Here is a 24187-nt window from a genome sequence, read left to right as displayed (position 1 = left end):
GATGATGGAAGGAGATAGTTGCTTAGCCTCGTGTTTCTGATTATGAAGTGCAGTAATGAAAAAGGGTCAGCACGTAGGTCATAAAATTAAAAGCTAAATTTGTGCATATAGGAAGCATACATTCCTTGTGTACAAATCCTCTGTGTATAAATAAGCCTGTGGGTACCAAAGCACAGCAGTGTGTTTGCAAAGGTTGGCGACTGCACAGTTGTGTGTAGACACGTCCGTCCATGGGTCTGCGTATCAGGGGAGTGAGGTGTCTAAGACTGAGACACATGCAAAATCACTCAGAAGGCAGTTTCTAAGTCGTTACTTTTTATTTTGAAAGATTTGTCAAACTCCCCACATCGTGGCGAGAGTTTGCAAGATTAATAAGAAGCAGCTTTTTCATGAAATGCTTGGAGGTGAACGAGTTCTCAGCCTGTGAGATCCGACCATCCCATTGACTTTGAAGTTACTCTTGATTAATAGAAGGAAAAAAGTGAGGAGAGGAAGAAAAGGAGGGACGTGCTAGAAACTGAGGGAAAGACCTCTCGTGACAGCTATCCAAATGTGGGAAAAAAATTCACCAACCACACTTTTTCTATTTTACACTTTCTACACCTCGCTCTAGACCTTGGCCTTCCTGGTTGAAAGCACCTCCCAGTGCTGCATTTCCCAAAGATACCTAGGAGGGGAGAAGCCCTGCAGGGTGTGGCGCCCTCCCCCCCAGCACCCTGGCAGCTTCCAGAGAGCCAATAGTCCACTCCAGCTCCCAAAAGTTTGGACAAACAGCCTAACATAAAAAGAAATGGCACTGAAAAAGAAGGGGGGAGTTGGTTAGGGACTGGCTTATGTGAGAGTTAACACTTTGCTAACACAGACTCGGGTCCTTTCTCCCAGCGACAGCCTTGCTACCTGCAGTTCTGGCTGGCGGGTTCTGCAGGGCTCTCTCCTACTAGGCCCCCAGTCCCAGAAACATCCTTGCCAGCATCATGTGCCTGTTACTTCCCTTTGCCCACCTTCAGGCCACGAGGGGAAGAGCCCGCCCTGGCAGCCAATACCCTGATATAAAATGAACACAAAGACGAACTTGGTGAGTAGTCGTTTCAAATAGAAACGGAGAGAAAATCTGAGGGTGCAATGTGCGTTGAAGGCAGACTTGAGCAGATCAAAGTCCCCACCTACACGCCACTGCGATGATGGGAAACACCGCAAGTGGCAAGAGAAAAATGGGACCGTTAGCGGGTGAGCAAGAGGCGGTGACAGCAGAGTTACAACTAAGAATGTCATGACTTGGGTTACGACTTCCATTTTTAGCACCGTTAATGTATTCATTTAAATCTATATTAGCACCTTGTCCCCAGGCAGAACAACAAACCATCCAAACATTTTAAACTTTGGGGGAAACAGGAAGGGGAAGATCGAAGAGGGAGGACCGGTACTGCGGAAGGAGGCAGGCGTGGAGTTAGATCACCAGATCTTTGTCAATATCCTCTGCAAAGCAAGACAAGAGAACAGAGTTAGAACGCGAGGCCCTGTGTGGGTGAAGACCCGCTTCCCGAGGAGTCAGTGAGTCCCACCCATCCCCAGGCCAGGGGTCAGGTGGCCGGCCCAGGGTCAGCCAGGAACCTGGTGACTGATAACCTTGGCCTCCCGACCCCTGGCCTGCTCCTGTCACTAACACCCGCTGCCAGGCTACACTTCCTGTCTCCCGTCTAGGTGCCTGCAGCTCCCCAAATAGGACAAGGCACAGACTGAGGGCTGTGTTTGAGGAAGGGAACGGTAAAGACAGCCAGATGGACAGGAGGCTGCCTGAGAGAACAAGACCCACCCAGACAGGGGTTAACTAGGCACAGGGAGCACAGCTGGGTAGAGAGGATGGACGCACAGATGACGGAGGGCAGAGGAGGGAGGGGAGGGGATGGTGGCCCGTTCGCTCAGACACTCACGCTCCTTGATGCCGAAGCAGCCGGCCCACTCGTCCAGGGCGATGTACTTGTCATTGTCCAGGTCACAGGTCTCAAAAAAGCGGGTGGTGCAGTGCTCCATGGGGATGAGGGGTGCACGCAGTGGGGCCAGCTCCGTGTGGGACAGGTACCTGGGGGCAAGAGGCAGGGAGGGCCTGCGGTGTTGGAAAGCCCCCCACGCCAGGAGAGGCCAGAGAGCGAGGCTACCCCACAGGGCGAAGGAAGGGGTGGGCTAGCGGAACAGAAGTCAGGCTTCTGGTCTACCCCTTCGCTCTGCCGCTGACCTGCTGTGGGACTGAGAGCAGGCACTGCCCTGCTCTGAGCCTCGGTTTCCTCCTCACCACAGGAGGGAGAGTTGACTGTACATCTAAGGACCCTTCCAGTTCTGAGATTCCATAGATTCATGACAAAGGCCTCTTGGTGCATTTGTTTCCTCACTGGCTGAGAATTGGGCCAAGGAAACTTAAAATGAAAATATTCTACTACTGGTAGATCAAAATCTGGTATGAAACAACGGTGCGTGTTTCCAGGGACACACACGTATATAGCGACAAATGCCTAGAAAAGAGTCTAAAAAGAGACACACGAAAATGGTGACGGCGCTGCCTTCTGGGGAGAAGTGGGAAGGGGCTACGACTGGCAGTCAGTCAGAGGCCTCTAACCTCCACAGAACTTTCACTTTTTGTCCATCACAACGTGTGAGAGAGAGGCCTTCTGACTTGTCTCCCACTTCATTCCTCCAGCCGGCCTTGACTCCAGAGCACACGTATGAATTTTTTTCTTTATCCCCCAGAGCCCTCAACCAGTTGTCTTCAAAACACTCTTCCCCAAGGGCCACACCGTGACTCCGGTTTTCTCTCTAACCCCCAGAGTCCCTCACGCCACCCACCTCATGGAAGGAAGCACACAATGCTTGAACTGGAAGGAACATCCCTTCCCCTTATGTTGTAGATCGATGGGAAAACTGAGGCCCAAAGAGGGGCAGGAACTCAGGCAAGGTCACTGGGCAGCTCTGGGACAAGAAATGGGAGGGTGCATTCCCCTGGCCCCGACTGGAGCACTTTTCCAGATGCACAGTCCTGCAGCCCCATCCGGAAGTCTCTCTCCTGGTCCTTTCATTGTGGTGGGACCCAGTGGCTCAGCCTGAGCTCAGGATGTCCCCTGCCTTCTCCTTTCCCTCCACCGTGAGTGACTCAGCTGGATCCCAGCCACGGAAAGAGCCTGGGAGAGAAGCAGCAAGGGGATTCCCAGAGCTGAGAGACCCCAGCCACTGGGGACTGCAGCCAGGGTGCCATGGCTCCAGGCACACAGGCCGGCCCAAGAACGAGGGGTGAGCGTCCCAGACGGGAGCACCCCTGTGCCCAGTGTCCTCCCCCAGGCATGGAAACAGGGTGGCCCCCCATTCTAGGCTCCTCCGAGAACCCACAGCAAGAGAGGCCAGAGGGCTGTGGTGAGGGGTCATCACAACCACTGCTCGACCTTGCATGCAGCGAGCCACCACTTATACCCCTTCTGGGAACCTTTTTACTTTTTCCTTCAATTGGGAGAAGCAGGTCATCACCTAGAGTGTGAGCTTCATGGGGGCAAGGACCGCATCGGGTCTGATCACTGTCAACCACCCTGCCTGGGACAGTGCTGAGCACATAGGTGCTCAGTAAGTGTGTGTTCACTGACAGTAAGTGTGAGTCCCTGTTCCGCACCGTAGCTGCACCGCACGTCAAAACCCATCTGGACGAGAGGGAAGAACAATTAAACAAGGGCTTGCGGTATGGATGGGATTGGCAGTGTGGGTCTTTTTAAGTCCCAGAGCCAGTTTGCCCTCTTGGGACTGGGTCTCAGGTCTTGCTGAAGGACTGTGAGCACGCTGGCTAGCCCACCTCCGCCCCCACTACCCCATGGAGGCTGAGCTCCTCCCTAGCTCACACTCCCTCAACTAGTGGATGCCCAAGGCCAGCATGCACAGGGGTGAGGAGGGATTTTCAACTCCAGCCGACTCCTGCTTCCTCTGGCATGAAAATGTCTTATGGTTTCCTTCCTCTCGGGTCTGCATCTTTTATCCTCTGTCTGTTCCTTCCTGCCCCGGCCCCTGCACACACTGGGCTCTGGCGCTGGGTGCAGCAGAGGCTGCAGAGAGGTTTTCTGGGCATACCCAGTGCACCTACAAGCCCTCTCCTACAACTCTGTCTCCTCCAGCACCAAGCCGGAGCAGCGCCCTGTGATCCTGAGGGCCTGAGGCCTTACCCGTCAATGGGGTGCTGGTCCAGCTGGCCAAACTGCCAGTGCACAGGGAAGATGTACATGTTGTAGTTCTTCTCGAAGTCCCGGGCCAGCAGCTCCACGGGGTGGTCGCCAGCCTCCAGGCGCTTCTCGTTCTCATGGATCTTCTTCACCTGTGAGAGCAGATGCTGGATGACAAAGGGTCCAGGGGAGACGGTCCAGGGCAGCGAGGGCCCCTCCTCTTCCAACAGTAAGCCAGAGGCAGAAGAGACCAGCCAAGGCCAAGGTTCAAAGTGAGGGGAGACAGTGGCACAGGTGGGTTCCAGCATCTCATCCACAGAAGTGGAGGCCAGGGGTGATCTCAAAGGGTTCTGTCTCCATAGCGCTGTCCCACCAAACTCCCCTTGGGAGCGTGTGAAAATGCGGCTTCCTGGGCCTGTTTCCACAGAGACACTGATCCTGTGGGCCTGAGATGGGGCTCAGGAATCTGCACTTTATCAGCACTCCAAGCGCTGTATACTTCCAGTAACGTTTAAGATCCGCAGATTCAGAAAGAGAAAGGAATTGGGCTGTTTGTGCTCCTTTTGTGTAACACTGGGCTAAACAGAGTAAGCGGGTCTCTCTGTTACAGGACTTCTCAGGCTGTATGATGTGAATGTGTATTATGAGCCTCCAAAGGCAGCGAGAAGTCTGCATCTCAGTGCCCAGAATACGGCCACTTGTCAGAGCCGCGGTCTAGGCTTACGTGTGGGGGCTGAGTTCTAGGAACGGGACTGGATCTCAGCCAGCCCGGGGCCAGGAGCCACCTCACTCAGTGCCAGGCAAGGGCCCTGGGACAGGATGGAAAGAGAGCACTTACTCGCAGCTTCTGCTTCTCAGTCAGAAGATTGTTGTTCTCATCCCTCTCGTACAGAGTGACCAGGACGTTCTTGAGCCAGTCCCGCATGCGCAGGGGGAATTCGGTCAGCTCGGAGTCCAGGCAGCGGGGGATGTCTGGGGTCCAAAACACAAGGGTGGTCAGCACGGATCCTGACTCTCCCTGCCTGAGGGCCAGCGTGCTGGCTGAGCCTCTCTTCCCACCCAGGGCTTCCTCCTACAGCTATTTCAGTCGGTGACCTTGGCACTGTGGCTCAGCCTTTCTGGGACAGTTTTTCACACCGCAGTGAGCAAAGGAGATTGTGTGGGGGAGGAAGGCTCCGCAGATGGGGATGTAGAGGCGTGTCTGCTCTTCCCTTGGCCTGGTCTGGTCTGCTGAGGGAAATGGCTCACTCCAGTGACTCCTGCACTTTTCTGGGTCATGAGGCTTGGAGAACAGAGGCCCAGCTCCCACGCTGGTTATACCAGCCATTGGGAGGTATTTGAGCTGGGAGGCTGGATAACATCTCTCCTTAGGTCCAGCTTAGCTGTGCTGGGGAGGTCAGTAATACTAACCCACCAGAACATTCTTCATGATGATTCCATCCTGATCTTTGGAACTTAGAATCCCAGAATGTCAAACCAAGTCTACCCTCTTATTGGACTTATTAAAGGTCATCATGGGGGGGTGGGGAGGGAGGGCTTGCTCAAGGCCACATTATGAGTCTCATCCACCATCCCAGGCATGTGGTTGTCCTGGAGCTGAGAGGTCTGTCCTTCCCTCATCCTGAGTCTAGGGAAAGTCCCCTCTGCGGCTAGGACCACTACCTTCTCCACCACCTGCTGGGGAGTGGAAGGGAACATCTGTGGTGGACACACTAGAATTTGGAGCAAGTGAGCAACATGGCCCAAGGACAGCAAGAGTCGCTTTGGTAAAAGGGCTCTTGGCCCATTCCCCAGTCTCACTGCCCAAGGATTCCTACCAGCATTCCTCTCCCAGCGTCCTGAGCCCCATAACTGGGAGAGTGGGGCTGACCACAAGAGGACCTGGTTTTCTCCTCCCCACCGTTCTGCACTCTGCACACCTCATGAAGCAGGTGAGTGGCTCTCCCTAGCGCCATCTGGTGCCAGAATATACCATACACACAACATGGGTGTTGTCTTGGAGGATGTGGCCTTGGGTGTTTCAGATGATAAGGAGATTGCCAGTGCTGAAGGAGGCACCTGGGCCAGTGCAATCTGCACCTGGAATCCCTAACAAGAAGCTAGACAATACCCTGGCATCCCTTCCCCCAACACCTCACTCCCGGGTTTCTAGAAGAAGGTGGTTAATCATACGTCTTAAGTGGGCACTGACTGGCATGCCTCATATTTTAAAGCATTCAACCCTGGATTGTGAGTAACTTGTTCTGCGAGGTTCCGTAAGACGAGCAAACATTTCTAATAAATTTTAACTTGATAAGTGAGTGATGTCTTGCAACATGAGAATGTGGCGCTGAATGTCACATGATCACAACTGAGCCAATGGTTTTTCTCTCTCTCTCTCTCTCTTTCTCACTGTGGGATTGTGGGAGATTGTCTCCCGTGCTCGGATGCTCGGTCCCAGGCTGCAATGTTTGGCAGAAATCCGTGATTTTTTAGAACCTTGGAAGATGCCCACAATTGGCACTAGTATATTGTCACTTCAAATTTGTGGACAGTCCTCTGCTGTTCCATACAAGAGTAAGGTTAGGAATGCTTTGCTTCATTCTATGTCAGGCTGCCTGCAGATAGAGACCCTTTCCTCTGCTGCCTTATTGCCAGGTACATTAAATACAGTACATGACAAGAGTTTATTAATACTGTACTGTACTCAACATCCATATGAGCATATACAGTGGCCCCCATGCAGAAAAAGATTCCATTGAGCCAATAGATGGCAGTAATTCCATTAGTGATAGTGAAAGTTGTCCTGCACAATAACCCTCCCGTCTCTTATCTCCATAAGGGAAGGTTCATTTGTTTATTTTTCTTTATATTTTATATTTTCTCTATTATTTTATTTCATATTACAGTATTATAATAATTTTATATGAATATTTTTGGGTTGTGGAACGAATCCTCTGAACTTCCATTATTTCTTATGGGGAAATTCGCTTTGATACACAAGTGCTTTGGATAACAAGCATGATTCTGGAATGAATTATGCTCGCAAACCAAGGTTTTACTGTATTTTAAAACCACTTTATAGGCCCAGATCAAACATCATTTTTGTTTTATAATATTGAAGCACTAAAGATTTGGGTTAGCCCTATAGAAGAACATCCTCATCAGTAGAGAAAAGAAATGGTTGTCTTGGATGCTAATGAAAGGTTCCAAACCTTCTCTGACCTTGTGCTTCCACAACTGCTCAGTCCTTCTTAAGAGGTATCCTGAATGCAGATCCAAGAGGCGGCTACTCATAGACAATCATCTCATTTTACAAATGGCAATCCTGAGGCGCCTGGGTGGCTCAGTAGATTAAGTGTCCGACTCTTCATTTCCACTCAAGTCATGATCTTATGGTTCATGGGTTCGAGCCCCACGTCAGCATAGAGCCTGTTTGGGATTCTCTCTCTCTCCCTGTCTACCCCTCCCCCACTTGTGTGTGTGCACGCATGTTCTCTCTCTAAATAAATGAATAAACATTTAAAAACTAATAAATGGCAGTCCTAAGGCTCAGAAAGGGAAAGAGACTTGCCCAATGTCACATAGCCCGGGGTCGGCAGAGCCCACATCAGTTCCAGCTCAGCGCTCTCTCTCCCCCTGACACGGGGAGCTGGAAGAGCCCAAGGACGACTCACATTTGCAAGGCCCAATGTAGTCCAGGTGGAGTTTGTGGCCCTTCTTGGTGCCCTCCAGGGTGCACTTGGTGGCAAAGAAGTGGCAGGAAGAGTCGAAGGTCTTGTTGTCGTTGCTGCATACCTGTCAGCAAAGCATAGAGCACAGAGCACCATGCCTTCATTCCCAAAGCCCTTCACTGGTCCGATATATCATCCTTGACCATTTCAGAGATGGGGACACAAAGAGCCAAGCAAAGAATGTGATCAGCCCAAGGTCACACAGTGAACCAGTGCTAGGGTGACCACAAAAATCCACTCTGGGCTCCCGGGCCGATGTTCAGCCCATGCTGAGAGCCTCTGTTGGCCTCTGAGCGGAGGTACGATGGAATCAGGCTGAGATATGGGAAAACAAGCCCAGCAGATGTGGAAAGAAGAAATGAAAGATGGAGATGGTGAACAGGCAGAGGGTACTGAAAAAAGTTAATGCAAAAAGACTGGGACTGTTATGCTTAGAAAGGCCTGCTTGCAGGGTTGGCCCTTGGCTGGCATCTGGGAACTTGGCCGATGAACAATTCCCTGCACCTGCTATAAAACATTCCACAGATGATAAGGGTGCCTCACTGTGCCTTGACTGCTTGTACAAACAATACAGTTTGTGCTGAACATCTGCTTTCCTTCTGGGAGTCTGGAATTTGGGTACGTGCTAGGCAGAGGGTGCCTACGTGACTAGTGCTCAGTGCAAACTTTGGGGGCTGAGTCTCTAATGGGTTTCCTTGAGCAAAAACATTGCTCACACGTGGCTGCATCTTTGTAGCTGGGGAAAGAGTGCGTTTTGTGAGAGCCTGCATACGGGTGGAGAAAGTAAAGCAAGCCTGGGCATGGATTCCTCCAGACTCTCCCTACATCTTGTTCCCATGTTATTTACTGTGTATCTTTAATATGTCACTGTAGTAAGTCTTAGCTGTGAATACAACTGTACATTGAGTCACGTAAGTCCTCCTGGTGAATCTGTCTCTGCACATGAGGGCGGCCAAGCAGAGATGCCGAGGGCTGAACAAGGACTGTAGCAGGAAGTATCTGTATTGGGGGCAGGGAACCTGTACATACTCACTATGGCTTATATATCACTGCAGAGGGAGAGTTGATGGGCACTGGTGACCACTAGGATGGGGGAAAGGAGTGAGGAGGAGGAAAGACTTGACCATGGTGCTAAACTTTGGAGCCCAGAGGATAAGTTGTACTGGGGAGAGACTAATGATGGAGGACCCAGATAGAAGGTTGTGGGAATAATGCTGGTACCAGATTTCTGTCCTGAGCTAGGTCATCACTAGCACATTGGTTGTCGTGAGTGGGCACTCAATAATTCATAATTACATGAATGGATGGATAGATGATTATTGTAATTATTTTACCATAAAATAATTACATGAGTGGACGGATAGATGGTTGGTTGGGTGAACGAGTCCTACTGGAAGCAGAATGGAGAAGTTTGAAAGATTTTTTTCAAAGAGTATATACTGGGTACTAAGTACTACCTAACAAATCCCCACAACCACCCTATGAAATAAAGACCATTTCTATCCCCACTTCAGAGATGAAAAAACTGAGACTTGGAAAGTTTCTACACTTAGCTAAGATCTCACAGCTGACACGGGTGGAGATGGGGTTTGAAGTCAACATGTAGTCTGAGCTCAGAACCTACATTTTTGGGTGCTTTGCTGGGCTGCTCCCAAGCAGAAAAGCCCCTATCTCAGTGTCCGATGTTCTTAATATAGTCCCTTCTGGATCTGGTACAGACCTGGGAATCTGATGGTGCCAAATACATTCTTGTTGGTTGCTGGAGAGAGCTGGTGACAGGCAGAGACTTACCTCAACTTTCCTGCTGTGACTATCTAGTGTGGGGACTTTTGAGACGGGAACCACCCCAGAGAGTCACCGAGCCACCAGTGTTTTCGGCGGCCACTCCGTGTTTACAAAGGCCCAATCCCTCAGCCCCCTGCCCTTACCTTCTCAAAATCGCCAATGGGGGCAGGGCAGCTGGTAGGGTCCTGGCACACGCACATGGGGGTGTTGTTCTCATCCAGCTCACACACTTTGCCATGTTTGCAGTGGTGGTTCTGGCAGGGGTCTGGTAGAGTACAAGGCCATGTAGTTAGCAACAGCAGGTCCAGCCCAACCCAATCAGATGGATGCTTGGGCCCAACTCCTCCCCTGTGGCCCCCTCTCTGGGCTTTGGGCAGCCCTGAGTCCTCCTTTCTCTTCTGCTGAGCCCAGCAATTGGCATTTAAGGGAGAAATTGGCTCGGTCTGGGGATTGGAGATTCAGTGCGAGGTCAGGGTCAGGCACATTTTGGGCCTACAGGCTTAATCCGGAACCCAGGAGCACTGGATACCGTATGACTCCCTTGAGGATTGAAGCAACCACTGTGTTCTCAGCTCTCTGTTCCTCAGTGATAGTAAGGCATTTTTGGATTATAGAATAAACTTTCTAGAATGATGGAAAATCGACCATTGTCACGGAGCCAGGGAGCTGTGAGGCCAAGCAAAACAGACTTGAGTGGCTGTAAAGGAAAAGGGAGAAGAACCTTGAGGCTCACACTGAACAATAGAGCCCGGCCGTGTCTGGTAAACACCGGATGAGGGTGGGCCTGGAGGAGGGAAGGAACAGACTCATTAGATGCCCCTCTGCTCCAACAAAAGCTCTGTGCCCTCAGGATGACAGCTCAATCTAGCCATTTCCTCCTGATGCTTGGTTTGGGGTATTTTAGTCATTCTTTATTGGATGCCTTCCCTGCCAGGCAGTGGACCAAGTGCCCTTGGGCTTTATCTCATAATCTTCTAACAGCCGGGGGGGGGGGGAGGGTCCACCACCTTCGTCATTCCTATGTTAGAAATGAGGAAGCAGGCTCAGCGGAGCTAAGCAAGCTGTCGCAGGGCACTTGCAGAGGGAGTTGACAAGTTTAGAGGCAAACTTCGGTTGGTCTACCTCCCAAGTCCATGCTGGTAACGCCTTGTGTTGGAGATGGAGCACGGTGTGCCGAGCCGGTGGCTGTAGGACACTTCTGTCCCCTGGCACTAACCCCAAGGGTAGCATTAAATGAGCTTTGTCAGGTTTCCAGGCTTTATTTCCTCACAGCTGTGTGAAACGATTTTCACATAAGCTAATGAGTATGAAAGCTCCCAGAGTGCCCTCAGGTCTGTGCCCATGTGGGGCAGGGCCGAGACAGAGGTCATCGAGGAGCTCAGTGACCAGATGTGACCAGTGACCACATGTGACCTGCAGCCTCCATGGGAATGTGAAACCCAACTGTGGGATCAGGGCAGACAGCTGTGAGGGGAGAAGGCCACTTCTAGCTTGGGAACATCCCTTCCTGACACTCACAGCATAGACAGCCTGTCTATAAATAGATCATTCCCAGATTCCAGAGAATATTCCCAACCTTTGAGTCAACACTGTTCCTCCTCCACGGCCCGCCCTGCGGGGAGGACCTCACCCTGAATTTCCTTGGGAAGGAACCTCACGTATGCTGTTGCCATGCCCCAGGCTCAAGCGGTGGAAGGCAAAGACTGGATACGACAAGATATGAGAAAGAGACCTACTTTCAGCCACCACCTCCTCTTCAGTTTCCTCAGCACCTTCATCGAATTCTCCTACTTCCACCTGCACAGGGTTGGCTCCCACAGGTCCCTGGGGTGGGGGAAGAAGAGTGAGTCAAATGGCCCCTACCTTCAGAGGTAAAGACTGGAGGGGACTTGCTTGGTGCTTCAGGTCCCACAAGAGGAGAGATGAGCTGGAAAGCTGTTTCAGGCCCAGGGCACACAGTGAGCACAGATGTCAGGGTCAGAATTGAGATGGACTCTTACAGGCCCACCGAGATGCCTCAGAGGCCCCGAGGGATGTTAGGGCAGGAGGGGTACCCAGCCTGCCATCTCTGCCAGCTGTGTCACGGCAGCTCCCCTTCGTGATTAATGTAGGGGGAGACTGTGGATGATAGCCTAAGAAAAATTGTCCTACAGCTTAAAAATAAAAAAGTTCAAAATCATAGCTCTCAACTCCAGGGTTCCATTGAAGTTAACAGGGAGCATTTAAAAGTGTGTCAAGGTTGGGGAATACACAGGATTCACATCTGTGCTGTGTGTGCACATGAGAAAGAGCAAATGCCCTGTCCCAGGATCGAGACTCACAGCTACCTGGTTTCTCCGGGGAATGGATGTGGAGGTCCGGGGACCCTACCCACCTACCTCTGCCACCTCGGCCACGGTTTCCTCTACCACTTCCGTCTCATCAGGCAGAGCTTCCTGTTGCTGTTAGGAAGAGAAAATGGGGTTCAGAGAGGGCCGGGGCCAGGGCCGGCTTTGCCTCCAAAGTGCCTCCAGCCTGGGGAGCTAGGAGAGCAGCTCCCTGGAGATCCCCAAGGCTGTGCCTCAGGGGTGCTAAGGGAAAAAAGAAACAGGGGTCCTATGGAACATTGGAGCACTCTCCTTTATGTATTTTATATCTGAGGTGTCTATCCCAATAAGATGTAGCTTGGAAAAGCACTTTCATTGCTTGGAATTCCTATGAATCTGGAAACCACTGTTGGAGACCGACTTCTTTCACCTTATAGATTGGAAAGCTGAGACCCAGGGGGCATGAACACCATGAATTTTAACAGATGTCATTATTTTCCCTGAAAGTATGATGTTCTTATCATGATTTTGTTTCTTTCTCGCCATGTCAACTTGGAGGAGGAAGAAACAAATAACATACAACTTTGACATGCCTGGCTGGTTGGGGCTTCTTCTAAGTAACTCTAACCCTGCCAAATCTTTTGCCAAAATCTACCAGCCAGAGTCCACCATCACTCACACCTCCTAACGAAGAAGGGGTGAGGGAATCCTAGGTTGAAAGAAACTGTTTGTTTGTCTGCCACCCACTTCTTTCCCTCTCTTCCAGTAATGGCTTCCAGATTATCTTTGAATGACCCCTGCTGTTCCAGTCTAAGTCTTGGAGGGGCTGTCTGTCAGTCAGGGTGCTCTACACTCCCCTGGCCAAGAAGCAGACCCGGGACCCAAGCCCAACAGGACTGGTTCTCCTTGAATTTTTGTTAGATTGTCTTGGCACATTTTCTCAAGATGTGAAACCGTTGAAGCAGATCCATTCAAATGGCAGCACCTCGGAGACTGTCTACTTGTTCTCACTTCCCAGATTCTGGACCTGTCCTCCTCCGGTCCTCCCCAAGGCCTTAGATTTCATGATCTACTCCAGTAACCGTCCCCCTCCTAATGTGGTCACATGGGAGCCATTTGGTTGTTGTTTGCAACCAAACAGTCCTCACTGACTTGAAAACTAACCAGCTTTCTCTGTGGGTGCTAAAAGTTCACCTTCTCCTCACATGGAAATCTCTCTTCTCTGGACTCTCCATCCAGGGGTCCTCATCTCAATTTTTCTCCTGAGCTTATTAGTATAAGAAACAATCTTTTTTAAAAAAAAAAAAAAAAAAATAAGGCACATAATGAGATAGGGAAGCCCCTGGCCCCTCCAAGCATCCAGGGCCGGCAGAGTCAGTGCCACTGAGCTGGTGGTGGGAGACCAAGTGCATATGCTCTCTAAGTACTTACAGGAGCTGCCAAGGCCCTCCCGGCCAGGCAAAGTAGAAAGAAGATCCAGGCCCTCATGATGCCAGGAATCCTGCAAAGGGACAGAGATTGGGAGTTCAGTGGGGGGGCTTCTTGATGGAAAGCCCCTTCTGAGCTGAATTCCTGTGATATGCAAGATAAAATTTAGACGGTGCATGTAAAGTGATAGTGGAAGGTGCCAGAGAAAATTGCTTCACTCCATTCTCTTCCAGTCCCTACTGTATGAGGAGAAAGTCTCAGTTTGCTGCTAAGATGTCTTTAATACCTTTCTAGCACTCTTCTATCTTCCTTTTTTTTTTAAGTTTATTTCTTTATTTTGAGAGAGAGAGAAAGAGAATGAGCAGGAGAGGGGCAGAGAGGAAGAGAATCCCAAGCAGGCTCCACTGTCAGTGTAGAGCCAACGCAGGGCTCGAACTCACAAACCACAAGATCCCGACCTGAGACAAAATCATGAGTCAGACACGTTTAACTGACTGAGCCACCCAGCCTCCCCCCTCCTTTTTAACAGAGAACAGTCCTCCGGCTCAGAGCCTCCACAGGAAACTATATCCAGATGGAATTCAACAAAGTTGTTTTGTCTTCTTTGTGTTTATTTTTATAGTTTCCTTCCATTTAGGACAAAAGACAAAAGATTTTTCCATTTATGGTAAAGCTCTAAAGTCTCTTTTCCCAATACATTTATTTAAGTTTTTAAAAAGTGGTTCAGCAAAGGTGGTTGGCTAACTCGTCAAGTTTGGGCAATACTGAACCAGATCGTCTTCAGAGACCCTTAATCCCTGATGTTACAGAATTCTTTTTCTTCCCATCCTCCAAGCCCTCCTCCTCCTCCTTTCCCTCCTCCTTCCTACAGCTCCGAAAGAAGGGGGGAAGTTAATAGGCAAATAAAGCCCTCCTGCCAATTTAAGATAATTTAAGACATTCTAAAAGAAAGGAGGGGGCACCTGGGTGGCTCAGTCGGTTAAGCATCCGACTTCGGCTCAGGTCATGATCTCGCGGTCTGTGAGGTAGAGCCTCACATCGGGCTCTGTGCTGACAGCTCAGAGCCTCGAGCCTGCTTTTGATTCTGTGTCTCCCTCTCTCTGCCCCTTCCCTGCTCACACTCTGTCACTCTGTCTCTCTGTCTCTCTCTCTCTCTCAGAAATAAATAAACTTTAAAAAAAAAAAGAAAGAAAGAAAGAAAGAGGGGTGCCTGGGTGGCTCAGTCATCATGCTCTCTCTCTCTCAAAAATAAACATTAAATAAATAAATAAAACAAAGAGCAATCGCCTTGGAGTGTGACCAATCAGCAGCCACATCTTCTCCATTCTACCCAGAAGGGACAGCACTTTTCTGGATTCTCCAAGGAAACGATCCAAATGCTTGCATGTATTCATGTTTTCTCCTCTTTTCCCTTCACAGCTGAAGGATATTAGCTGAGATCTAGAACATTCTCCTGCCCTGGCCACTGCTAAGATTTCATTCTCTAGATGCTAAACTCTCTGCTCCAAAAGTCTCATGACTGAAAAGGATTTGGGGGCAGAATCTTCTCTGATGATTCATTGCCAAACTGCCATCCCTCAGAAAGGGAACTGTGGTGGGGACATTTTATTTCTTGTTCTTACTGGATGGACTTCTATTCCCAAATGGATTTAGAAAGGTCTTCCTTATATGGAGCTAAGTTTGCCTCCCTCAACCTTCTGGTCTAATCTGTCCCCCCTCCTGTGGCTACACAAAAGAAGAGTTCTCCTTCTGCCTCCAAGCAATGTTTAGTCAAGGTGAGCAGAGGCCGTGTCTTCCCTCTTTTGTCCCACAAACATCTATATTGGGCTCGTCATCCCTAGTTCTTTCCAAGACTTTTCCAGTGGCCAAGCACCTTGGAGGTACCTTGGCATCATGGGGAAAAAAAAAAAAAACACTCAGCTTGGAATTCAATGCCAGGGGACCCCGATTGGCCTCCAAACTATCTTGGTATATTGGTTAAAATCGCTGGTCCTCTCTACACCTCATGGCCCCTTCCATTAGTTGTGAGGGTTAGACAAGGCAAGCTTTGAGGTTGTGGGCTGGGCTCTTAAAATGCCCTTAAAATGACGCTGGCACACGCTGGTCTTAGCATGTGTCTTCACCTGTGGTCTAACCTGTCTTCACTTGGCCTTGAGTATTTGGACGGTAGAAACAGGTAGAGGAAGAGCAGACTTCATAATGGTCCTTTATTGTATGAAAATAGACCTAAAACCTCACCTCTTATTTCACGGCGTGTGTATGAAATAAAAGTAATAGAAATTTAGAAGAATCAACCTGGGAGCCTAGCATTGCTTCACCCTGGCTCCAACCCCCAGACTAGTCCAGTCTTCCCTTTCCAGGCAATTTTTAGAATGTTCCTGCCCCACACAGTGGTATGCTTGTCCCCCCCACCCCCCCCAGACCTACAAGTGGAAAAATCTCCCCGTCATAAGATTTTATGAATGGAACAGGAGAGAAACATCAATGAAGGACTTGTCTGGGGCTGTCTGAAGTTAAAGGGCCAAAGTGAGACTGGTAACTAGAAGCAAAAAAAAAAAAAAAAAAAAAAGGAAAGGCATTGTCTGGGATCCAGTGACACAGAAGTCATCTCATTGGAGAAATACCCCAGCCAGGGCTGGAAATTTAATGGGCTTCCAATTGAAAAGCCAAGAAGACCCCATCTCCAGAGTCTGTCCTTCACGTGAGCAGAGGAACCATGCTCCCCTCCCTGACCAGGGAAAGGTCTATTGGTCAGCTCTTTGGTCCATCCTGCCTCTCCACCAGCCTGCACTTCGTTCCTAGTGGCACAGTCACCCTTCCTGCCACTGGTTTTGCAGCCAGAACCAAAAAATAATTCTAAATCTTCCAGTGCATGTAACAAGCATCTAAAGGGCTTCCATGTGCACTGTCCCCTTGGAGCCTGTGCTGTGCCACATGGGCAGACAAGGCACGGGAGGGCTTGAGTCCCACTTTCCTGATGAGCCTGCAGTTGAGAGGAGGAAATCCTGCAACGTGCAAGCCTCTCCTCAACAAACTACATTCTTAGGAGTTGAGTTGGGCCTATTAGGGGTTATGTCTGGTGTGGGAGTGGGGGAGAAATGCAGAAAGTGACAGTGTTAAGAAAATGACCCAAAATCTTAGAGAAAGCATGAATTTCCGAATTTGGGGTCCCACCCAGTGCCCAGTGCTACATCACCAGCCCCAGAACCCTTTGCATCCAGATGATGGGCCGAGAGGGAAGGGGAATGACTGGACTGTTCTTCCTGCACGGCCACACTTTCTACACGTGCATAGGATCCCCAAGGCTCTCCGAAACAGGTCTGGCAAAGGGGCCAGCCACCCATCCTGCACAGCTAAGGGGTTGCAACAGTAACCCCAGAGAGGTCAGAACAGAGTCAGACCCCGGCATTCAGAACACATTCTCTGCCAATCAAACCTAGATCTGGTCCGTCTGGTGAGAGTATAAACCGCTTTGTAGAAATGATTGGTATCAAATGAAAACTCACTCCTTTGTATCTCTTAGTTTGTGGTGATGCAGATGTCCATCCTTTTCAAAGTGTTTTCACAATCCAGCATCCCACTGGAGGCTCAAAGCAAGTCTTTCTGCCCCATAGTACAGGTGAGAAGGCTGAGGCCAAGAGAGGGGAAGACATCTTCTGAGAGCCCCAGGGAGTTAGTAGCAGGACTGGATGAGGCCCCAGGTGGCTCCGCTCTACCACTGCCAAGCTCTTGGTCTCACACAGTTTCCCTTGGCAGCTGCTACCTCCCAGGTGCTCACCCGAATGGAGCCCAGTTGGGCTGTGAACTGGCCCGAGGTGCAGGGAAGGAAAGTAGCCTGGGCCAGGGGAGGAACGTGTTTCCCTTGGCTTGGTGGTCACCAAATGCAGACACTGCTCACTCCCACCCCGCCACCACCTCCTCCCCCTGTTCCGTACACCGAGTCCCTTCCTTTTGCCTTTATTTGCTCTGGAGATGGCTGAAAACCCGTCCCTGGCTGCCAGCAAGACCTTAAGCTGAGGTCACTTCTCTCTCTTTAGAAAGACTCTGGGGATGGAAAAGTACAGTCAGCCCCCCAGTCCGTGTCCCTCAAAATATAAAGGGCCTCCTTTGGGCTCTCCCTGGACACTGAAAAGTCCCTTGAATGTCAGAACAGTGGGATATCTCAGAACCATGGAGTTTTACACTGTGGGTCTTGGAATCATAGGCCCTTAAGAATGTGAAGCACAGACTTTGAGTTGTAATCATCAAATCTGATTGGGGGAGAAATAGATTTATGGAGCAGGGAAGTCTAAGAGAACCTTTTGCAGATGATGAAAATATTCTTTATCTGAATTGTCCAATATGGCACGTGTGGTTGCCGAACACTTGAAATACCACTCGTGTGGATGGACTGAACTTTTAATTATATTTCATTTTAATTAACTTAAATTTAAGTAGCCATGTGTGGCTAGCAGCTACCATATCAGAGTGGTTACAAACTTTTGTGGAAGCAGTATAGCGGAAAGGTAAGCTCATGGGACTCTGGAGACAGAGCATACAGTTTCAAATCCCTACTCTGCCACTGAGTAACTGTGTCACCTTCAGAAAGCAACTTTCCCTCTCTGGGCCTCAATTCATTTCTCCATCTGTAAAACGGAAATAATACACCTATCTTGGAAGGCTCACGGGTGATATTTATGAGAGAATAGAAGAAGTAAGCAATGTTGTCTGGAAGGGCATCCCAGGATCCCAGAATCTCCATCCCCCTCAAGAACCCAGGGCAAGAACCCCCAGCTCTTTGTCTGTGGCCTAGGTGTTGGGGTGGAACGAAGGAGACATTGCTCCTCTTGGTCAAGGGGACACCATCCCAGCCTCCAGAGAACACAGTGACGAAGCCTGGGCCCCAGGCTGGCCTCTTAGTTGGCTGCTGACGCAAATCAAGCATCTCTCTCCCACTGTTGGCTCGGAAACAAGGGTTCCAAAAACACACGTTCCTGGTAAACAAGCCTAAAGAGAGAAAAACAAGTCTGGAGGCTAATAAAGGAATCCCCTCTGTGAGCCAGGCCCGCCAGGGAGCTGGGACTTGGAAGGAGGGCTGAGCCAGGCCAGCGAGGCGCCACCACAGCCGGGGGCGGCCACCCTGGCACTCGCGTCAGGGAGAGAGCGCGGCCGCTCAGAGGTGGTCTCGTGACATGGAAGTCGGGAGTCCTGGGACGCAGTCTTGGCAACACTGCTCCCAGTTCAGTGTGCAAACTTAAGGAAGGCGCCTTTGCCCCCTGGACCACACCTGGCCCTGCTCATCTGCACAATGAGGAGGCTGTTTTAGATCAGCGGTGTTCGAAATTATGTAAGCCCTTTCTTGCAATGAGGTCTTCTGCAAAGTCCAATATTTGAAGCAGCTAAGAGCCATTTGCATTTGTTGAAACACGAATGCATTATAATCTGTTCGATGAATCAGTGTGAAATTTAAAAAACTAAAGCAGGTAAAAGTGGGGCTGAGAAGGGGGCTGAAAGTCCCACACTCTCAGACATCCCTGAGACACACTGGAGCATCTCCGAGTTCTCCCATAAACTCAGTTTGAAGTCTCTGGGGCCACGTGGTCCCTACGGTTTCTTTCAGCTCTGACTTTCTAAGTCAGCTCAGGCAGAAGCCTTTCAGAGTATCAGCCCTCCCCACCTGTCCCTGGACTCTGCTTCCAATTTTAATATTTCTTGCTGGAAGGGAAGAAGCTAAGGGATACTTTTAGGGTGTGATGGGCACTTAAGGCTAGGAGTAAAGACATTCTGGGGCAGCTCTGAAGCAGCCCCAGAGTCTGGGACTGGAATCAGCCTGAGATTCCATAAAGGCATTTAGGATGCCACGTTTCATGGTTTCATGGCAGTTAGGAGAGGCTTGGGGTGGAGCTGCAGGCTTTCTTGCTTGGCTCCCTCTAGGGGCCACTGCTGCAATGGGGTGACCACAAACGGAAGGGATGACAGCTCAGGCTGTCACAGCCCAAGGATAGTAAATACATGGTGTATATGTCTCCACCTGCTCCTCCAATGCACGTGGCAGACATTACTAATCAATCACATGATCTTTTCCCCCTAACATGCACAGTGGTTTCTAAATTTTAAACACAGTTCTGCCAGCAGCCACTAGCTAAGGACTGGCATTGTCAAACCAGGTGAAACCTCTTTGTCATGCTTGTGATTTTGGAGATAAAAGGAATTGAGGCTCAGATAGGAAAAGTAACTCACTTAAGGGCCATACAGCAGGCTGGTGTGATAGCTAAACTTCCAGATGTTCAGAAACATCCAGACGTTCACCTCGTTTTGTTTTGTTTCTTATTTCATATGATCAGTCTTGGATCCCCATGCCATGACTAATACAAGATGACCGAGAGGGGTCCCCAGATAATATAGGTTAATAACCAGTTTCTGAAGGAACCCGGTTCTGGACAGAGTTGGTATCTCCATCCATATTTTTTCTATAGACACCAAGCTCTATGTCTTGAGATGAGGGCAGAACTGATTCTGTACCTAAGACACATCTCCCTCCTGGTTAACAGGAGGCTGTTTTTCTAAAGAATTCTGCCAAGTCACTGCTCGCTGGCTCTGGCTCTGCTCACCCCAGCCATCCCCGAGTTCAGGGTTGGGGTCAGGATCCAGGCTGTCTGCTGTAGAGAAGAGGTGGCTTCATTAATCCCCAGGGTTGGCTGAAAGCTCCTCTCCAGCCCTCTCTTTCCTCCTTTAAAGACAGGTTAGGGAGAAGCCAGCAGGAAGCAAATGAGCGGCCACCAATTAGCCACATTGTGCTGCCTAATGGCAAAGCCATGAGGGCTGGGAGAGACCATTGCTGGCCAGCAAAGGAGAGAGAAAAAGTACTGCTCATCACTTATATCCACAGGGCTTGTTGCCTGTACAAGCATGAAACCAAGTGATCGGCTAAAAACCAAAAGGAAAGGAAGGAAGGAAGGAAGGAAGGAAGGAAGGAAGGAAGGAAGGAAGGAAGGAAGGAAGGAAGGAAGATGGAAGAAAGAAAAAAAGTGAACATTTGGATATTTCTGAACATGTGGAAGTTAGGCTAAGCTATCAGTTGGCTGTGTGACCTTGAGTGAGTTATCTTCCTTCTCTGATCCTTTACAGCATCTCTATCTGTAAAGTACAGCCAGTGATTTGGTACTGTATGTGTGTGACAGGTCTACCTCCTCACCATAATCTGTCGTTGTGTCTGGCTGTGCATATCAGTGTGCAGCTACAAATGGTAGTTGTGTCTGCACACCTGAGTGTGTCTGTGTAGAAGTCACCTATGGCCTTGAAGTCCTCTATGTGAAGCTGTGTATGTGTGTCTTTGTGTGTCCACCTGACAGCATCTGTCTGGTCTGGCCTGAGGAGCTGAGGGTAGAGTTTGTATGTGCATCAAGATGTACACCTGGAGCGTGTCTGTGCTGTGTTGCGAGCCAACATACAGTTCAGGGAGAGGGATATGAGAGTACGACCTTCTGTGTTTGCTCATGTATGGAGGCATTTATTTTTAGCTGTGCAGGTGGGTGCCTGTTGGTAAAACCAGTGTTTAGAGTCTACATCCTCATGGGTTTGTGTCTGTCCCTGTTTATCTCGGCATACCTATCTAAATAACCTCAAAAGCCAAATATTCTCCTGTTTACCTCACATCCTGTGTTCTTGCCTTTCCTCCATCATCCTTTCCTATTTATAGCTTATTTTCATCAAGGAAAGCTGCTCCTGTAAGTAGCACACCCCAGCCATGCTATCAGTTGACAAGAGTGATAAAGGTTTAAGTAGGACGATTATGGAACCCAAGATTCCCTAGCCCCTCCTCTCTTGTTTCCTTTTCGAGTAGGGGGACAGAGATGTTGAAAATGTAAGCGAGCTGTTCTTTTTCATGAAAGCAACATCTGGGATTTAGGTTTGCAGGGCTTCAGAGTTCAGAGATGGGAGGAGACTGTCTAGATTCCCCCATTTAACAGATTAGGACTGAGGCCCAGAGAGGGGAAGGGTCTTACCTAATATCACTCACTGTGAGTTATGACTCGCCTCTACCATAGCCTTGGCCAATGTTCTTTTCGCAGTGGAGGGTATAATACTCTTGGGAAATACGAAGGTGCCCAAATCAAAATGGATTTAAACAATGTTATGTTTCAATTGTGCCTGTTAGCACTTCTAGTAAAGAGAAGTTATATACAAACCCCAAGATGATGGAGCTTCCAGACAAAAAAGCTGGAAATGACTTCATTAAGTCTTTGGATGACATAAATGTATCAGTTCTAAAAACCCATTGCATTAGGTGGGAAGAGCACAGTTTACCCAGTGCTTCCTGTGTGTCAGCCCATTTCTTCCGCAGGATAGCCCTTGTTACTGTTCTTTAACCAAGGAAGAAACTGGGGCTCAGAAAGGAGAATTTATTAGTTCAAAGTCAAACAGCACCTGGGGGGGTGGGGGGGGATGGACAGCAGTGGAACTAAAACTCTTCAAGCACCAGTCAGGGAGGCTTATCACAGCCCCTCAGCTGCCTTGGGATCCCTGGAGATCAGCAGGGCAGGACCTAGAGTTTGCTGTCCTGGTATTTGGGGACTGAGTGGAGTAGGGGACATTCAGACCAAGCCTGACACCTGATGTTCTGAGCGATGTTCTGAGCGTTTCAGCGTCCCCTCCCAGCCAGCAGGCAGAGACCCTGAAAAAAAGGTTACCGTGGCAACTCACATTCCTCCCAGAATGAGTCATGGCAAAGAAGAGCCTTTCTGTGGGTGGGACTTGGAGAAAGTTTCAAAAGTTGATTCCTTCTCCAGGCACCCCTTCCCCCCTCCCCTCTCCCTCTGCTTCAGGCTTTGTCGATGTGGCAGCAGAGCACTGTGAGTTAACCCTCTCTTCCCCCAACCACTCTTTCAAAACTGTTTACCCTCCTGCATACATACATCTGTTTCCAGTCCCACACTCCATCTCCATCTCCACATCATCATGCCCGCTGGCTATCTGGGAGGTAGTGCATCCATTTGAATATATGTTAAGACTAAAGGCAGTGAATACCTCTTGTTCTCAGTTCTCTCTCTCTCTCTCTCTGTCTCCTATACACACAGACACACAGACACACACACACACACACACACACACTACTGTACACATAGTTTTAAGTGGCTTGCAGATGCTTGAAGCCCATTAAAAGGCCAGTCTGTGGATTCCAGGCTAAGGGACCTTCCCTAGAAAGTTTCAGATGACGTCAGGCACCCAGAAGTCCATCAAGTCCAGTCTTCTCACTTTACAGATAGGGAAACTAAGTCCAGAGGACTCACTTACCTAAGATAACACAAGAAGTAGTCTGCCAACCTACTTCTTATTTGCTTCTCACTCTACCATCAGCACTTGGCGGAGACAGAAATTTAACCCTAGAGAACTGCTGGGGAAAACATTTTCTCCATGTGTTCTGCCTAGAATGCTGTCCTTTCTGTGGGAAAATGTGTGCCTCTCTGTTCTCTTTTGGGCAGACTGAGCTTCCTTGAAGACATACTTCCTCTCAGTGCCCCCTTTATCCTTGGTGTCCCTCGGACCCCAGGAAGTCCACTCATCAACCAGCCAGTGGAGCCAACGAAGGTAAAGACGGTAGAGACGGGAAGGAGGGCATCCAAAGAGGACTTAACATCCTAAAAGGCTAGACACCAGTCCCATGTAGAGTTTGGGCTTTTCAAATAAGGAGACGCGAGAGGGACGGCCTGGGACTCTCTCTTACCTTCCCCCTTTCTCCCCTTCTTGGCACATCCCCCACCACACCCAGCCTCCCATAGGACCCAGCATCTTGGTTGGATGATATCAGATGCCTGGGGTCTTCAGATTTACCTACCTAAGAGCCACTGCCAGTGAGTTTCTGTGTTTACACCCCGGGCAGCCCCAGATGGGAACAATGCCTAACCCAGGAGTGACTGTCTGACGGTGCTATTTTGGAGTGTGTGTGTGTGTTGCATGGGGGAGGGTCAGTGGGGGAGAATTCCAGGGAAACAGGAGCCTCCCAGAGGTGCTGATTAAAGGTGGAGACCCCCCCCCCATTTGTCCTCCAGAGATAAATTTACCATTCATGCAAAGTCCCTTTTGGAAAACCCCTGACCAGGAACCCAGTCTAGGAATTATCTTCTGGAATGGGGAGCAGGGCAAACCCTGGCCGCCCTCTGTCCCTGTGCAGCTGTGACCAGATCAGATTCCCAGGAAAGGAGGCTGCCACATTTGTAAAGGGAGCAAAGAGGGTAAGCAGGCAGCCTCCGAAACCAGAGAGGCAAACACACAGAGAGAGAAAACACTCCCTCAAAGACACAGTGAGATTATTTTCTGCAAACCTAAAAGGGAGACAAAGTTATACCACCTGAAAGCAACAGACAGTCAGTCCGCGGCTCCTGCCCTTCGCGGGAGCGGTGATGGAGCCCCAGGGAGATGAGCGCCCCTTTCCTGACCCAGAGACCTCCCAGTACAGCTTCTCTTTCTGTACACAAACTGCAGGAGTGAGCTAGGGTGTGGGGGCTGAGCAGTCGGAGAAGGGGAAGGCCGGGCGGGGGTCGTGCGTACCTCAGTGGCAGGCAGGCAGGCAGCTGGCGAGTGAGCTCTGAGCTGTGTGAAGGTCCGCAGGAATGTGGAGGGTTTAGAGCCGGGCAACAGGAAACCACTGGAGCTCTGGGCTGGGTCTGTCTCCCCTCCACCCCTCGGTCCCTCCTCCTCCTCTGTCTCCTCCTTCTCCCCCTACCCTGCCTCCCCAGAGCCAAAGCCGTCTATGTCTTCCATTTCTTTCTTCCTCTCCTTACTGTCCTGA

The 24187-nt window shown here is 49.9% G+C and overlaps 1 protein-coding gene across 2 annotated transcripts; it reads right to left on the bottom strand.

The window, feature by feature from the left end:
* Nucleotides 1-294: 294 nt before the first annotated feature.
* Nucleotides 295-24053, bottom strand: SPARC (secreted protein acidic and cysteine rich). Of its 2 annotated transcripts, none has more exons than XM_039239431.1 (10): nucleotides 23947-24053; nucleotides 13423-13492; nucleotides 12064-12126; nucleotides 11422-11509; nucleotides 9829-9950; nucleotides 7844-7964; nucleotides 5026-5159; nucleotides 4191-4339; nucleotides 1932-2080; nucleotides 295-1476 (listed from the first exon to the last, which is right to left on the bottom strand). In XM_039239431.1, the coding sequence occupies exons 2-10, from the start codon at nucleotides 13477-13479 to the stop codon at nucleotides 1448-1450; spliced, it is 912 nt and encodes a 303-aa protein (XP_039095362.1). In that variant the 5' UTR covers nucleotides 13480-13492; nucleotides 23947-24053; the 3' UTR covers nucleotides 295-1447. The 2 variants fall into 2 exon arrangements, with proteins under 2 accessions (XP_039095362.1, XP_039095363.1); XM_039239432.1 differs by lacking the exon at nucleotides 23947-24053 and adding an exon at nucleotides 16926-17018.
* Between the last annotated feature and the right edge of the window lie 134 nt (nucleotides 24054-24187).

This window comes from Hyaena hyaena, unplaced genomic scaffold, assembly GCF_003009895.1.
Source record: "Hyaena hyaena isolate Hyena2069 unplaced genomic scaffold, ASM300989v1 scaffold_157, whole genome shotgun sequence".
Classification (NCBI taxonomy): domain Eukaryota; kingdom Metazoa; phylum Chordata; class Mammalia; order Carnivora; family Hyaenidae; genus Hyaena; species Hyaena hyaena.
The sequence above is the reverse complement of the archived record's forward strand: the minus strand, read 5'-3'. Positions and strand labels throughout refer to the sequence as shown.